Below are 15,853 nucleotides of genomic sequence, written 5' to 3'. Positions count from 1 at the left end.
CTTTCAAAGTTTGATTAATAGAAAAGAAAAGATCAAAGATCAATATAAGATGAGGAGTAATTGTGGAAGTCTGTTTTATGACACACGCTCACACAAAACAGGAAAATGAAGGATTTAAGTCTGAGAAAAGAATGTGTATTTAAATTATTTATGATATGTGCAGGTATTGCCAAAACATGGAGTGAAATAACTGGACTACATGTCTTGCAGTAATTCTTGGAGTGTGTAAAGTAGAGAGAGCTCCTGAAGTGTTTCTGTGTTTTCTGGGGAAGTGGGCACAGATCAGTCCACCTGTGTTAATCGGTGGCAAGAGGGAGAAGCAGGTGGAAGCAGGAAAAGCAACAGGTGAGTGAAGTGAAAGAAAACTATGTTAACATTGTTGAAAGCAATGTTTAAATCAGAAAAACTTAAGTAAGTTTGTGGGTTTTTTTTTTTTTGTTTGTTCTAGTTTCTTGTTCATTTTCCTCAAGCAGCAACTGTACATGTGAAAAATTGTCTTGACTCATTTTTAAGGCAAGTTTAATTGGTTAACATGAGTTAGGTGAGCGTGATGGCTGATGAAAAAGTTTGCTATTGTGTATTTTTTGCTTACTGATGATTGAGAGGAATTTATTTAAAGGTTTCAATCTGCAAATTCACTAACAGACATTTAATTTAGAACAGAACGTAACTTGATTTATTTTTGTTGCGTACTTTCATTTCTAAACATTTTTTGTTTTGTTTTTTAGGATTCATTTATTATTTTTAGTAAATCTTGTCAAACTATTTTTAATAGTTTTTATTATTCAGACAAGGCTGACTTATTGAACATCAGAAGCCTAATCAAGAGTTTCTGTTAATTAGATACTGATGAAAGTGTGTTTAAGCCAGGTATGATCCTTTTTTTCACTCTTGTTGTTTTCATGTAAAATCACAAATAGCTATTTTGCTTTGTTATATTTATTTATTTTGGTTGTTCAATGAATATATACTTAAAAGGTGAGGAAACTTGTATGTAAATAATGAGAAAATTGTCTTCAAATCTCACACTCAAAACATGTATCCTTCTATTCAATTCATTTTCATTCACATTTTGATTTTAAAACATGACAGGCACATCAAAATATTTCCATCTGGCTCCTTTGGTCTAGAAAATGTTTTGATGAGGGGAGGTGAAGCAGGAGGACAGACCAGGATAAGTGGAGTACTCGTAAATTAGACCTAGATTTTTTTTTCAAATATTTTGGGAAATACTTCTACCAAAAGTGATCATCTATTGTAAAAAGCAGTCAATGACATTGTTTTAATGAATGGCTTTGCTCAAACAATTGTGTTTTGTTGATAACAAGCAGAACTCTTTGAGCCCATTCTGCAGCTTTCTCCAGCATTACTGTTTAACACAAGCATAGCTGACGGTTTTGTTGCTTTTATATCCTCTTCATGAAATGGAAAGGCTTATGACTGACGTTATCAGCCATGCAGGTAGTTGTTGTATAAATGATGAAGCATGTGGTAGTGTCGATGGGGAACAAAGTATAGTATTGCTTAACATGCAGTATTCACTCGTGCGTTGGCATGTGAAGTCTTCCCCAGTAAAGGTCAGTTTACACTTAATATTTGTTAGTGTTTGATTGTCTATTCTTGAGATTCCACCTGGGGAGTCTGTTAGATTTTAGGGATGAAGCCATGCCTGAGTAGTTACTCGTTCCTCTGACCTTCCGGTGTTTGGACAGGTGGGGTGACATTGAGGCTGTTTGAGTTGGACCTTGATTTATCAACAGAAAACATTATTTTACTTCATTTGCAAAGAAGCCAAAAGCTCAGAAGGATGTGGAAGACATACTAATAAGTCATTTGAGTTATTTTCACTAAAGTTTAATGCCATTTTCCTAGTTTAAAACAACTAGTTATCTGGTTATCTGGACGTGGTTTGTGATGTAGTTAGTGTTTGACTGCTTTACTGTGCTTTCCTTAATTTTTTTTCTTAACTTTTTATTTTCCTTTTTTTACTTTACATAACTGACAAAAATAAGAATAAACAACAATAACAACAACAACAACAAAACAAAAAAAACACCAACAGCAAGAGTGATAGGTGTTCACAGTAATTAACAATGAATAACACGACTGTTTTTATTGTCCATTTTTCCCATAGGTTTTCACATTTTGGAAGTTGTAACCTTATAGTTTATGTAAGTTTTTCCATGTTATAAATTTCTTCTATTTCTTTCCAGTTCTCTAAGGTGGGTGGGTTAGTGTTGCTCCATTTCCGAGTAATGGCCTTTTTTGAGGCTGCCAGAAGGATCTTAAGCAGGTATTTATCCGTATTTGGAGGAGAGATTTCAGCTAAATGTCCCAGAAATAAAGCTGTACATGTTTTAGGTATCTCGCATCCTAGTATTTCTTTCAATCCCCTCCACACGTCATCCCAATATTGTGTCAGTTTTATACATCGGCAAAAAATATGAGTATGATCCACATTCAACTATCCGCATAATCTCCAGCAAGGTAGATGTATGGACAGAGAATTCAGGTTGGGTCTAATAAAAAATCTGACCAGATTTTTCCAGCAGAACGTTCCCCACGTTTTAGAGCTCAATGTAACTTGTTGTGTCTCAGAGATATCATACCACACATCATCAGCTATTGCCACTTTTAACTTTTTTTCCCACTTGTCTCTTATGTATAATATATGGGCTTTCCTGTTAGCCTTGAAAGAGTTTTGATATCAGTTTTACAGTTTTGTTTCTATATGCATTGCCTAATATTTCAGTAATTCATTTCTCTTGGGAGAAATCCTGGTCGGATATCTTTTTGGAAGTAGTCACCAACCTGAAGATACATATAAAAATCTTTTTTATCAAATTGAACTCTCATTGTAAGGTTTGAAAACACTTAATCTCCCCTCCCTTTTACTAAATCAAACACCGTAGTCAGCCCTTTATCTGACCATTCCTTAAATTTTGAGTTCATACTTCCTGGTTTAAATTGTGTATTATACGCTGGCCAACTAAATATCTTAATATCATTCTCAATTTCATATCTTTTGATCACTAAGAACCAAGTCTCTAAAGTAAATTTGGTGAGGAAGTCTCTGTGCTTTATTTAATTTAAAATTTAGATTATGTTTCCTTTAAGTTGATTTTTAGAATTTACAGCAGTCAAACTGAACAAATAAAACCACACATTAATGGGATTATTATTCCAGTTATGTCATCTGTGTGATACAGTGTAGCTTTCCACAGTGCAGTGTTTACTTACAAACACACACATTGCTTTAACTAGGCTATATCCAATTTAGATCAAAATGAACTCAATCCTGACATATTGTAAAACTGAAACAATAACTTGTATTTTACAGCCTAAAAATACTAATTTTGCTGTCTTCTTCTCAATAAAGGAAAACATTAGTCTATTAATTTATTTTCAGATGTTGCAGTATTGTATTCTGTTTTGTTCACTGGTAGGACTGGTCTCATGGGGTCTAAAGTCAGACATTATACAGCAATTGGAACCAAATCCTAACGTTTCTTTTTTTCCATCCCAGTGTTACTATGCTGCTTGAACCCTGGAAGCCTGATGAAAAGTAGACATGGGACAATCTCTTTCCATTTTAACTATGCTGCATCATTATATTTACTCTTTAACCTTATTGTCACGTGTGGATTCAGAGACCAACAAAGTGTAGTAATGTGGCTTACTGGACTTTTCTTTAGGATGGCTGGCTAAATTCACACCAGATCTTTGAAACAACACTCCTACATCTTTCAACAAAGGTCTGACAATTTTTTTAAACTACAAATTCAGAACACGTCAAAGTAAGCATTTACAGTCACTAATGATGTTTCTGTCTAAAGTCTACAGCACCGTAAAAAAGATAAAAGCTGGATGAAGAGGCAACAATCATCTCAGTGAGATGCCTGAGCAGGGAGGGCTCTCCTGGATCATGCCAGGTCCCGTACTTCCTCTCAGACCCAGCAGGTAAGAAGAGAACAAAAGCCGCAGTCATTTTAGCACACTGACTATGTTTGCCATACACTATACAGTAACATGGCCTGTTATGTTCAAGAAGTCATAAACTTGAATACCTCTCTTTATTTGATGTGACAAGGGACATATTGTCATCATTCCATCTTCTCTTTAAATCTGAATGTCCAGCCTGCAGCACGGTACAAACAGCAATCATAGATCGTCACATTGGCCCAACCTTTTGTTTTGCAGATGAAGCAGCTTTATTATCTAATCATCGAAATGTCCAACAACTCCTAAAACTGAAAGGCAGGTGATAACTAATACATGATCTCTTCAGGAAATGGGTTGATTTCCTCCTCCAAACAAAGGGAATTTTCACAGACTGGGATATGATCAAAGTGTAATATTAAATATTAATATATATTATAATACTAGAATCATCACTGGGTGACCTCCAACATCACAATGATGTCAAACTTCCAGGAAATCACTGGTACAGCGTGTCTGTAAAATACAGGCAAAACTAACTTATAGATAAAGTTAATGTTATTTATTCCTTCAGATTCAGACAGGAGATGCCTCCTCCTCCTTTTTTTTTCTTGATATTAGACTTTTGTGGGACTAAATGACATGTCAATATAGGAGCACACTTAAAACCTCACCACTGAGTCAGTTTATAAAGATATATTTGTATACTGGTACTTGTTTGTGCTTCCAAGAAGATGGAGAGATGTTCAGAATTTGAGGAAAGGGTGAGATTGTACTGGTGAGATCATTATTTAGTGGACGAGACCAACCCAGCCAAAGTCTGGCTGTAATATAGTGACATAGTCCACAGTTTGTTTTTCTCTTTTCTCCCTGCAGGAATGACTAAATGTGACATTTCTGTTAAATCACCACAGGGGGACTCAAAGGAGCCAAAACCAAACCAGCTTCGTCAAAATGTTTCACACAATTAGAATCAGTTTTCTTTCGTGCTACACATCATGTAGCACTAAGAGACCTGATGGTCCTGGTAAAGGGACATACAAATCTGGTGTGTGTAACTCTTCTTGAAGTGTTTTGTTGGGTAACAAACTCTATGACATTAAACCATCTTTTTTTTTTTTTTTTTAGATATTACAGTGTTCTGTGGCATCTTTGCCTGACCAGATCCATCCTCTGCCAACCACACTGGAGCCTCTTCTGGCTTCCTACAGGCAGCAGCTTAAAATTACATTGTATGGTACAGCGTAGAGTTTGAATATAAACCTCTCTCCTCGTCTGCTTAAAGTGACCTTTGGTCCTTGACTTTTAGTCACACAAGCTTCTTCCTCATTCCACATTCTTATGTGTTATCTTTCACATCACACATTTCACTGAAAGCCGGATGCAAAAATGATTCAAACAGCTGCAATCAGCTCTGTTGTCACCACAAGAGGGCAATGAAGTCTTTCCACTCATGTGTAGTGACAGTGGGAGAACAGGCACATTGTCCAAGGACTTGTAAATGTGTGGCATTCAAAACGGGGGTAGATGAGAGTTTTTGGTTCAATTTGACATTTTATTATCTATTCACAGACATTCCTGGAGCTTTCTGGAAAGAAAAGAAAATTATGAATGACTGCATTTTTCATGGCATGTAAAATTTTTAAACCTATGATCAATAGTTCTGTGCTATTTGTCTAGATATATTGCACTTTTCAAAAGATCATCCATGTTTCTTTTCTTTGCCATTTTGTTTTGTGATGTTTTTCTTGGAAGCACTGAACTTAGAAAGTGTTTTGTCAGCTGGCAGCATTGAAGCTTTTTGGCAAGTGCTGATTTTTATCCATCTTTTATCTTTGAATGACAGGAGAAAGAAAAGACCTGACACTAGAAAATGGTAATTGCTTTTAGGGTTGTTTAGGTGCTGAGGATAATAGAAACAAACCTTAAGATTTGAACACTCACCACCTTTAGCTAAAGGCAAGTAAACCTGCCACAGTTTTGTTGCATGCCAAACTTTCTGGCAAAATTAGATGAACATATAATAGACTTTCTTTATTTAAAATAATCTTCTTTATTTATTTATTTATTTTTTACAAAATGCAGTGTTATATTTGGAAAATGAATGATATAGACCATACTAGGACTGGATTTAATAAGTGTAAGTCTATATATTTGGGCTGAGAGAATTTCCATAACTAACAAAGTGAAATCAGTTGATTTTCCTCTAACTTTTAACCTAAAATTACAAATTTATCTTTAATCTTGAACTCCAATCATGTAACTGTGCCTTTATCCCTCTTTATAGTTGCCCATAAAGCTAACCAGATACTAATGGATACTTAACTAAATCAATACTAAATTTAGTAAATGCCAGGTATTTATTTAAACGTGCTCACAAAGGTAAAGGGAACTCTTCAACAACATTTCTTAGATCTGGATGATCTTAGATGAATAAAATATTCCATCTGAAAATCTTTATAGATTACACAGTGAAATATTTTGACAACAAAATAACAAGTATGACCAATGAATATTAACCCATGAGGGTCCACATACAGAATCATACTAAATATAAAAGTAGAAATATCATATTATAAATGGAAGGACTACAGTGACACTTTGATCCATTTTCTTTATTTCTGTACACAGTTGGGTGCACTGAATGCGGTGGACAAAAGTAAACAATAGTAAACTATTTTAACAAACTCAATGTCATTGACTTTTTACACCCATTCAAACAGAAATTATTCTGATAAACTTAATCATTTTAATCTGACTTTAAATAGTTTATGGTTTCAGTCTGATACTGTCCATGAATATCAGCAATACAGAACAAAATATAACATCACAAAAAAAATCTGTTTTCATAGGTCTACAGGTGCTAAAGAGGCAAACAAAAGCTGATGAAAGTGCCATTGCAATTGTAAATATCAAAGAAAAAAGGAGATGTGTAAAAAGAAAGCCCTGTTTTTTTCCTTTTTTCAATCCAAACAAAATATTCGAACATGGTCATTGTGTGTCAAATCTTTACGCTCATAGTTTCTGTCTTTAATTGAAGACTTTTGTGAAAATTCAACTTTTCACAGTTGACTAAATAAGCTGAAAGACAAACTGTTGGCTGCATCCAGTGCCATGGAAAGTAGATGAGAGGATGTAAAAATAGAGTTAATAAAAAACAATCAATGCAACTTTAAGATTGACTAATATTTATAAATGATTCAGCATAGAATGTATCAAATTACAAGAAGTCCTCCAAGAAAAAAAAAAAGACAAAAGTGTAGTTTAACTACCGAATTATCACCAATTTTCAGCATTTTCTCCGACCAGTTTTCCAAAAGGTCTGCAAGTCTTTAATCACCTGAATGACTATTTTCTATAATAGATTTGCATCTCGCACTCACACAGTACCCAGGCTCCTTGCACACACACATACAAATTACATAAACCCTGAATCAGAGTGACACAAACACACACCTTTCCGCTGTCCTTTCCTAGAAGATCTCTACTTGTTCTGCCCCTTGCTGTCACCATCCTCGTCGTCATGAGAGCCAGAGTAACCCCGGTGTTCGCGCCTCTCGCGGCACTGCCGGCATTCTCCGTCATCCTCTCCCTCCTCTTCTTCGTGGATGATCTCCACCTCCAGTCGGCCAATGTACAGTGATACGGCGCAGAGCCAGAAGAGGGCGACGCTGCCAACCACGGCTCCTTGAAGCAGCAGAGCTGGCACAGACAGCAGCATCAGCCTCCGCATGGCAAAGAGGCTGCCAATGTATGAGGCACCACCAAACGACACACAGATCCCTCCCAGGATGAAGAAGGCTGTAGCAAAAACACATGAACAAGGTATTACTGCAGAGGCCTCATTCATTTCCTCAAAACACGTGTTTTATTCTGAGAAGAAGCCAGGCTGGATCGACACGTTCTCTCACTTATTCAGATGAAAATAAAAGATTTAAGAGGAATATTTTATGGTTTGGTTTTCTGTCTAAAGTATCTGAGGAATTATGCAAGTTTTGCCCATAATTTACTGTTAAAACGCATGAAATAGACCAGTAAATAATGAGTTTCATCACTTGACTAACTGCTGTTTTGTTTTCAGGGGTTTTTAAATATTGGTATCAGAAGTCAATCAATAACAAGTTAATGATTTAAGAAGGTCTGTGAGGGGTATGGTGTGCCAGGTTTTTACATCAAGGGTTACAACTAGATACAAAGAACCTTGGTTCCATTTTGCCTACATTGATTTTAATCAGTTGCAGAAATCCTTGTGAAATAATTGATCATAAAGTTGCAGCCACAACTGTACAAAAGCGGACATCCAATACAAGGTTCTTTTTTTAAATGGACCAATTTTAGCACAAAGAGCGCAAAGGTGTTTTCACAATTTATTATGCAATAAAAATACTTATTTCAAATAGAAAGACAGATTTTTTTTTTTAGCAGTAACCAAATCCCCTGGTTTAAAAATAATCTAGGGCTGGCACCATCCTGAAAATGTTCAAAAGTGAGGATTTCCTAAAATGTTCCTAATGATGAAACATTTTAGAAAAGCAGCTGAAATGGTATTAAACTTGCATTACTTTATATTTGCTGTTTACATGTTTAAAAGGTTTGAATATTGGCTGTATATGTTACTTTAAAATGCAGTAAAGTGATGGAGGTAAATTATTTGCTATGTGCACTAATGAAACCTCATGCAATCACAGATGCTGTTTATCGATGCTGCAATCTTTATTTTATTTTATTGTGTCTTTAACCCAGTGGAAATAATTTCAAATTTTAAATATGAAATTCTACTGTGGAATAGTGGTTAGCACTGTGGCCTCACAGCAAGAAGGTCGTTGGTTCGACAGTGGCCTTTCTGTGTGGACTTTGCATGTTCTCCCTGTGTATGCGTGGGTTCTCTCCAGGTACTCCGGCTTCCTTCCACCGTCCAAAGACGTGCATGTTAGGTTAATTGGTTACACCCTCAATTTTCCGAGAACTGAATTTGTTTTAAGACAAATATTGGATTGTGTCTGGAAACAACTGATGGTCACCCCCTTTATATGAAGGGGAAATTAATTCTGTCATAACAGGTATATATACCAATACCGCAGGTGGATGGGTTTCACCGTATGTGATGTTGACATCGGTTATGACAAAGGTAAACAAATATCAGATAAAGACAAATGCTCTTGTTCTGCAGTAGAAATCAGTGGCGCATTGTTTTCAAACCACTTCGTGATCCACAGGACTTTATGTTGTGACAATCTTACGTAATCATAATATACTAAAATTACAACACTTTCAAATCAGATCCTATAGTTTAATGGAAAATTATATCCTTATCTTGCGTGGGTTCTCTCTGGGTCCCTCCCACCATCCTAAGACATGTATGTTAGGTTAATTGGTTATTCTAAATTGCCCATAGGAATGAGTGTAAGCAGGAGTGGTTGTGGCCCTGCGATGGACTGGCGAGCTGTCCAGGGTGTACCCTGCCTTTCGCCAAAAGACTGCTGGGATAGGCTCCAGTTTCCCCGCGACCCTTCATTGGACTAAGCGGTTAGGATAATGAATGAAACTAGGTACCATATAAACGCAACCTACCGAAACAGAATTTGGTTGTTTGGTGCTCTATTCCATTTTTTTTTTCAATGTGTTTTGGGATCTAATTTCATTTTTACATGTTAGATATTATATATGCTTAATTAGGTAAAGGCGTTTAATTCCAAATCATTTCACTCTTTTACTTTTTAGTTTTCCATCCTATTTGAAAATGAGGTTGTTAATATGAATCACAAAAATTTTATCCAAACCATGAAGCGTAAAGTTAACTAAGCTAACATGCAGCAGAACTCTACTGTCCATAAAACAATGTGTCCTCACCATATCCCGCTTCTCGTCCCACTTCACTCTGGACAAAGGCAATGACTCCAATCCCAGTTGCCAGTAGGCCATTCCTAAACCAGGAGAGAAATCCTGAAAAACAAAACAAACAAAAAAAACATGCTTCCATTAACAAAGGGTATCAGTATAAATGACCTTTGAAACACAAAACTCTCATATGAACCACACAAAAATGTGGATGGAAATTACCTGTTTCGTGGGACTTTCTCAGCATCTGGAAGTCAGAAAAAAAGACGTGTGAGCAACATTTGGAGCTAAAGATGACAGCTATAGAAGTACTACCAAGAATGAAGACTAGAGACCAAAGAGATTTATGGATGTTGTGAAAGGGGACATGAAGCTGGCTGGTGTGTGAGAAAGGGGCTTTGATGGGAGACAGGTGATTTGCTGTGAAAACCAGTGAAGAGAAGAGCCGAAAAGAAGAGAGACGAAAGAAAAACTTGCAGCCTCACTGAAAACAGAGAGGAAAAAAGATGGGAACTCCATATGGACAGGACCTACCAAAGCATCTGCTTTATCAAGGTCTGTAAGCTGGTACTGCTGCGGCTGCTCCGGTCCCCGGCTCTTCCCCCACGGTCCCTTCTCTCCAGCACGCTGTCGAGACGATCCGTGCAGTCTCCTCATCGGGGCCCAACTACAGGGAGACCGGCTCAGCTTCACAGCCCGGGCGACGTGGGTCAGCGTCTGCGGCAGCTGCCTCCTCACGAAGAGAGTCAAGAAAGCCATAACATCACTAGTTCCAGCGGGCTAAAATAATAATAGACGAAAAACACAACACGACCTATGCATGCCCTCTGAACTCTCACAAGCCCAACAAGAACCCGGAAGAGTCTCCGTCAATGGTGGGCAAAATTATCACAGCGCCACCTTGCCTCAGACTAAAAAAACACAACTCAAGCTAGTTACTCCTACGAGAAGCGAGAGTTTTCTTATTGATCTCGGGGCCCTGAAAAGGGGATGTCGGTCTAATTTGAATATAATTTTAAATGTTGTTAATATTCGTTTTCCTATGTTGATGTTTGATTATTCTTTTAACGAAATTGTCTTTTTTAGTCAAATAAATTCAGGATTTTAGTCCCTCGAATATTTAGGCAAATATTAATTTACGCCACATGAGGGCGCTAGAGGACAAAATGACTCAAGGATACCGTTCATTAAAAAAACAACACAAAGAAGAGTTTCTTTTACAAACATGTATTATTATTGAAAAATATAAGCAGAAAAAGACTGAGGGCTATGGCTGCAGATTGCTTTGCTCCTCGACCCGTGATTCACTAAACTACGCCACGTCAAGTGCGTTATAAAGTTATATTAGATGTTTAAGAACATTAAAACATAGTAAGTCAGTTGGCAAGTTACAGAAACTAATCAACACTTTGTATTGTGTCACGTAGGTTTTAATATAATTTGTGTAAGGGGTACTGACTGGTGAGAAGTTAGGTTTTTGTTGAGAAAAGAAATGCTCTTGGTATAGCTTATTGCCAGTTTGGTTCTCACCCCTTTTTGGTGCTTCTTTGTAAGTTTAAGACATTTAAAAACACAACTTTTAGACAGTTTAAGTACTATCTTTTTTAAAAAGCACAAAATTATAACAAAAGTCCAAAAAACAATTTTGTTATTATAAATTTATGGTGTTAAAAAGCAAGCTGTGAATTTACAGTAACAAAGGATGGAAAGTGTCTTATGGAAATCTTTATATAAGCAATTATGGGTTCAAAAGATTCTGAATTATAAAGTCTTCAAACATTTTGAATATTCCCAAACAAGATGCATACATATACTTAATGTGGCACAGACATTTTTTAATTATGGACTGCCTAAAAATGGTAATCATAACCAATCATTTGTAATTCCACTTTGAATACACCCTTCTCCAGCCCTTATCAAGATCTCAGAAAATGTGTTTTGCCTCATTAGAATGGGGTTTTGGTTGCCACTATGGGGCCCAGAAAAGTATGTGTTTAAACTAGGGAAGGTCCCAAAGAGACAAAATCAAAAACACTCATATACAAATACAGTTTAAGACTATGTTCTCTGTGTGTCTCACAATTTTACCTGAATGTGTGTATTTGTGAGAAAGGGGTTTTTGCTCCTACATGCATTAAATGAGCATTACTTGGTCTATACTGGATGGTCTTTTTACTTTCTCAGCCCGCTGGGACAGAGAGACACCACACCTATCATATCACCAGATTGTTTAGTATGAGGAGCACAGTGAGCTGCACAGACGGGAGTTTGTATTTGTGTTCCTGTGTGTGAATGTGTGTATTGTGAGCTCTTTCACCGAGAGCCAAATCTTTGATGTGATGCTGCAGCTGACATACTGGCTACTGTCACGCTACTGTTCCCAACACAATGGGAGAATGACGTTTGTGTGTGCGCATTCAAATAAAAAACATACGCAAGTGCTTGCAGTTCACTAGTTGTATGAAACAGGAGTTTATGACAGGATAAGATTTTTTTCATATAAGCTCAAGGGATTAAAAAAGGAAAAGCACTTCCATCATATTTAGAATGAAAAAAAATATTTGTTTACTAGTCTAAAAATAATTTATAATTTTCTTATTATACTCTCACTGATTTGTAATAGAAAGCAGTCTATACTTTTATCCAAGTTATGCGACTTTGATTCATCAAGTGAGCTGATATAGCCACTGAACACTACTTTTTAGATTACAATTGCTATAATGTAACCAGAAATGCTTGAATATTGGTTTATAATTACCTAAAATATGTTTATATACCCGAAGGGATCTCTAAAAATCTTCTTTGGAACCCCCATATAAATTCTTTAGACTCTCTTTTTGTGCAGTTGTACTGTAGGAGAAGTGGGCGCCATTTTCATTAATTTTTTTGGTTGTCCCAATCCATCCTATACTTTTTGTGCGAACATTTATGTTTATTATTTATTTAAAGAAAAGTGTCTCTAAGTAAAACTAATATGATTATAGTACTAATGGTTGTGGAGAGTATATAGGGCAAATTTGTTTTGCAGTTTTTAATTTCCTTTTCAGGTATGTGAAGATGAATGCAAGTGAAATGCATGTGTTTTGCATACATGTAGTAAACATTACTCACCCTATTCAATTTTCCTAGGAAAGGAACTGGGGTGGCACATTTACACTATAGTTTTTTTTTCCTTTTGTTGCCTTCAGAAATTAAACAGAGGCTTTCTCCAAATATCACGCTGTCATGACATTTAATAACCAGCACACCGCAGAAGCTGCCTGGTTACAATAACAATAATATGCAGACATATTGTCTGAGAAGCTGGCAGGAACGACTTCTTTATGTCTTGGAGCTATTTGAAGAAGCCTCTGACTGAATTTACAGTTTCTTTCTCACTGTGCGGTTTAGATTCTTTTTCCTGCTCCTTTTCAAGCATGGTGCTCTATATTGTTTTGTTTTGTACTGTAAAGTCTTGTTTTACCTTTTGTGTGACCATGTGAGAAAAAAAAATATTATTTTTAGCACCTTGCGTGGCATACTTCTCTGGAAATTCGGTTCCCTGTGTTCCAGTTTACTTCCCAGCACTGAGCCGGCGTTCTTGATCTTGATTGTTGAACGATAATAGGGACAAAAACTCACTTAGAACAGTTCAATCAATGTCCTATGTGCGTATTTTTGCCTTCACCATGATATATCAGTTGAAAAGCAATGCACGGCATCTTCTTTTAGCTCTCTGCTAAGTTTGTTGTCTTGATCCGCTTGAAGAGTCTTAAAACGCTGTAGAAACACAGTCTTGGACAGAGTAGACATTTACGGTCTTCATGAGTCAGCACTGCAAGTTTTATATGCTTACCTGTTTCAACACCTATGCTCAGTGGAGAACACAATACTGCTCTCTTTGTTTAACATCTGTGTTGTTGTTATCACTTTGAGCATGTCCATAAAACTATGAATGAGCTATGGCTTGCATTGCAGATCAACTTGATGTGGAAAAAGACAGATGGCATTTTTCTATATATTTAATTATTTACAAGATAAGTGAATCCATGACAACTTCTATCCCAGCTTATACAATATATCCAGTAGAAAGTGAGTGAAATACAGGATTGGTGCTAAGTGAGCTCATACTGAGCTCATATAGGTGCAGTATTGTCCTGTGATTTTTGAGTTCTGACTTTTCACAGCTTTTTTGTTATTATTATCAACTGATGTAGCCATTGTGATCCAGTTATAAAGGTAATTTATTACTAAAAAAAAAAAAAAAAAGAAAAAGCAATGAGACTGGTCTGATTAAAAGAAAAGCAGTAACAACTGGGGATTAATTTGGAACAAAAACACACTACATAAAGATTGTTAACAAATAAAATGCATCTTTCAAATTTAGTCCATGATATTAGTGAGATATAAAGAAATAAAAATATTGATGGAAATTATATTGATGCACTGTCAGGTGTAGGAAGAATAGGCTCAGGTTATAGTATAAAGAGTTGCTGGGGAAAATGTCTGTTCTTATAGTAAATCTTAACTGGGCTTCAGGTTCAGTTCTGAATTTGGAAGAATGAAAAAAATTGTCCAAGCAGACAGAAACGCTTTAGACAGACAGAGAGTTGACTTTCTGATTCACCTGAATCGTTATATCAATAACCCACATCAACTGCCTGTAGCCTCTACTGTACCTCTTTATTTTCTTTGAGTATTAATCAACAAACTAATTTAAGTTTTTCCAACTAATTCCTCTTTCTTGCATTGTGCAAGTTAAAAAGACAAGACTTATGATGCTTTTTTTTTTTTTTTTTTTTTTTTTAAATGTAATTCAATCTTTTTTTGTTTTACTTAAAAGAAGAATTGAACTGTAGAGTTCACTTACATGGTGAATTTTATGTACTGCAATTCCTAACTTACCGGTAACCTCTTTTAAGGCTAGCTTGTGTCACACACTGAAAACTGTCAGTCTATTTTTCAAGATGTGTCTTCCAACTTCTTTTTTACTAAAATATGAACAGTGTGTTTGTTTTTTTCATGAATTTTTTTAAACCCTCTTCTGGCTAAATAAACAGAAAAATACAACCTATCCTTGACATCCAAGTCGCCATGTATTTTTAAAGTGCTGGCTATCTGAATAGCAAGGCCATTCATTTGAGATGAGGCCAGTACTTTGCAGCATTGCCAAGTTACATAAATAAAACATACTCAACGTGTAATAGGTTGCAAATTAATGTAATGTTAATTAACTGTGTGACACATAAATAAAAATTGAACACTTTTTTCCTATTTTTTGTGCTTACATAAAATCTGACTAGAATAGCTAAAAAGGTGTAAGGAGGCCTTTTGAGGAAATCACAAGATGGCACAGAAAAACAAAACCAAAAAGAGAGTAAGTGTACTTTTAAGCCTTAACAGTGTGCATTAACTCATTGTTATCTCTGCTTGAGTCCTGTGGTATCAACAAAACGGAGGAAATAGAGGGAGAGACAGATAGTGTGAGGGACAGAGGAGGAGATGTGTATACGTGCAAAGCTGCACAAGTCGGTGTTACACAGTCTGGGGGATTTCAGCCAGCTACACAGGGAGCACTGACCTTGGCAAAGAGCATGATGTTTTTTTCACTCCCTGGGACAAACAAGTGTTAGATACAAGTCTCTGCTGGTCAGCAGACAAATTATTTACTCACATTATTGAACTAAGAAAGGTTATTGTTTAACAAGTAGCCATGCCACTCAATAAATACACAAGAATACTCCTGTAAAATAATTCTAATGTGTTTCATAAAAAAACGGATGTGCTGTTTTCAGTTTATTTATCAAAATTTTTCACATTACATCATGTAAGGCAAAAGATACCATGTGCACATTTGTGTGTTTAGGCATGTGTCGTATCACATCCAATGTTTGCTTGCACAGAAGCGGTGTTAATTCCTGTATAACTGTAAAAGCACTTTGTATGCTTTCCTAACACCTTGCATGAAAGCAGCCGAGGAACTTGCTTCTCCCTTACAATTCAGACCAAACAAAAAATTGTGTTTCATCTTTCTTACTGTATAGACTGTCATATCATTTTTACAGTAATATCTGTATTATCTGTTCTTAAAGTAATA

The 15,853-nt window shown here is 36.1% G+C and overlaps 1 protein-coding gene across 1 annotated transcript; it reads right to left on the bottom strand.

Moving 5' to 3' along the window:
* Positions 1 to 6,549: 6,549 nt before the first annotated feature.
* Positions 6,550 to 10,608, bottom strand: tmem160 (transmembrane protein 160). Its single transcript, XM_079247022.1, has 4 exons — positions 10,312 to 10,608; positions 10,000 to 10,024; positions 9,790 to 9,882; positions 6,550 to 7,740 (listed from the first exon to the last, which is right to left on the bottom strand). Exons 1-4 carry the CDS (start codon positions 10,534 to 10,536, stop codon positions 7,424 to 7,426), a joined length of 660 nt encoding a protein of 219 aa, XP_079103148.1. The 5' UTR covers positions 10,537 to 10,608; the 3' UTR covers positions 6,550 to 7,423.
* Positions 10,609 to 15,853: the final 5,245 nt, after the last annotated feature.

The sequence above is a fragment of the Telmatherina bonti genome (assembly GCF_933228915.1).
Source record: "Telmatherina bonti genome assembly, chromosome: 9".
Classification (NCBI taxonomy): Eukaryota; Metazoa; Chordata; class Actinopteri; order Atheriniformes; family Telmatherinidae; genus Telmatherina; species Telmatherina bonti.
Note: the sequence above shows the minus strand (reverse complement) of the source record. Positions and strands in the feature narration are given on the sequence as shown.

Excerpts from the sequence above, each read along its gene's own strand:
- tmem160 (XM_079247022.1), bottom strand. The coding sequence starts at position 10,536 with ATGGCTTTCTTGACTCTCTTCGTGAGGAGGCAGCTGCCGCAGACGCTG. Across the intron at positions 10,025-10,311 it reads TTGATAAAGCAGATGCTTTG|ATGCTGAGAAAGTCCCACGA; the intron begins GTAGGTCCTGTC and ends TCTGACTTCCAG. Across the intron at positions 7,741-9,789 it reads GGGACGAGAAGCGGGATATG|CCTTCTTCATCCTGGGAGGG; the intron begins GTGAGGACACAT and ends TTTTTGCTACAG.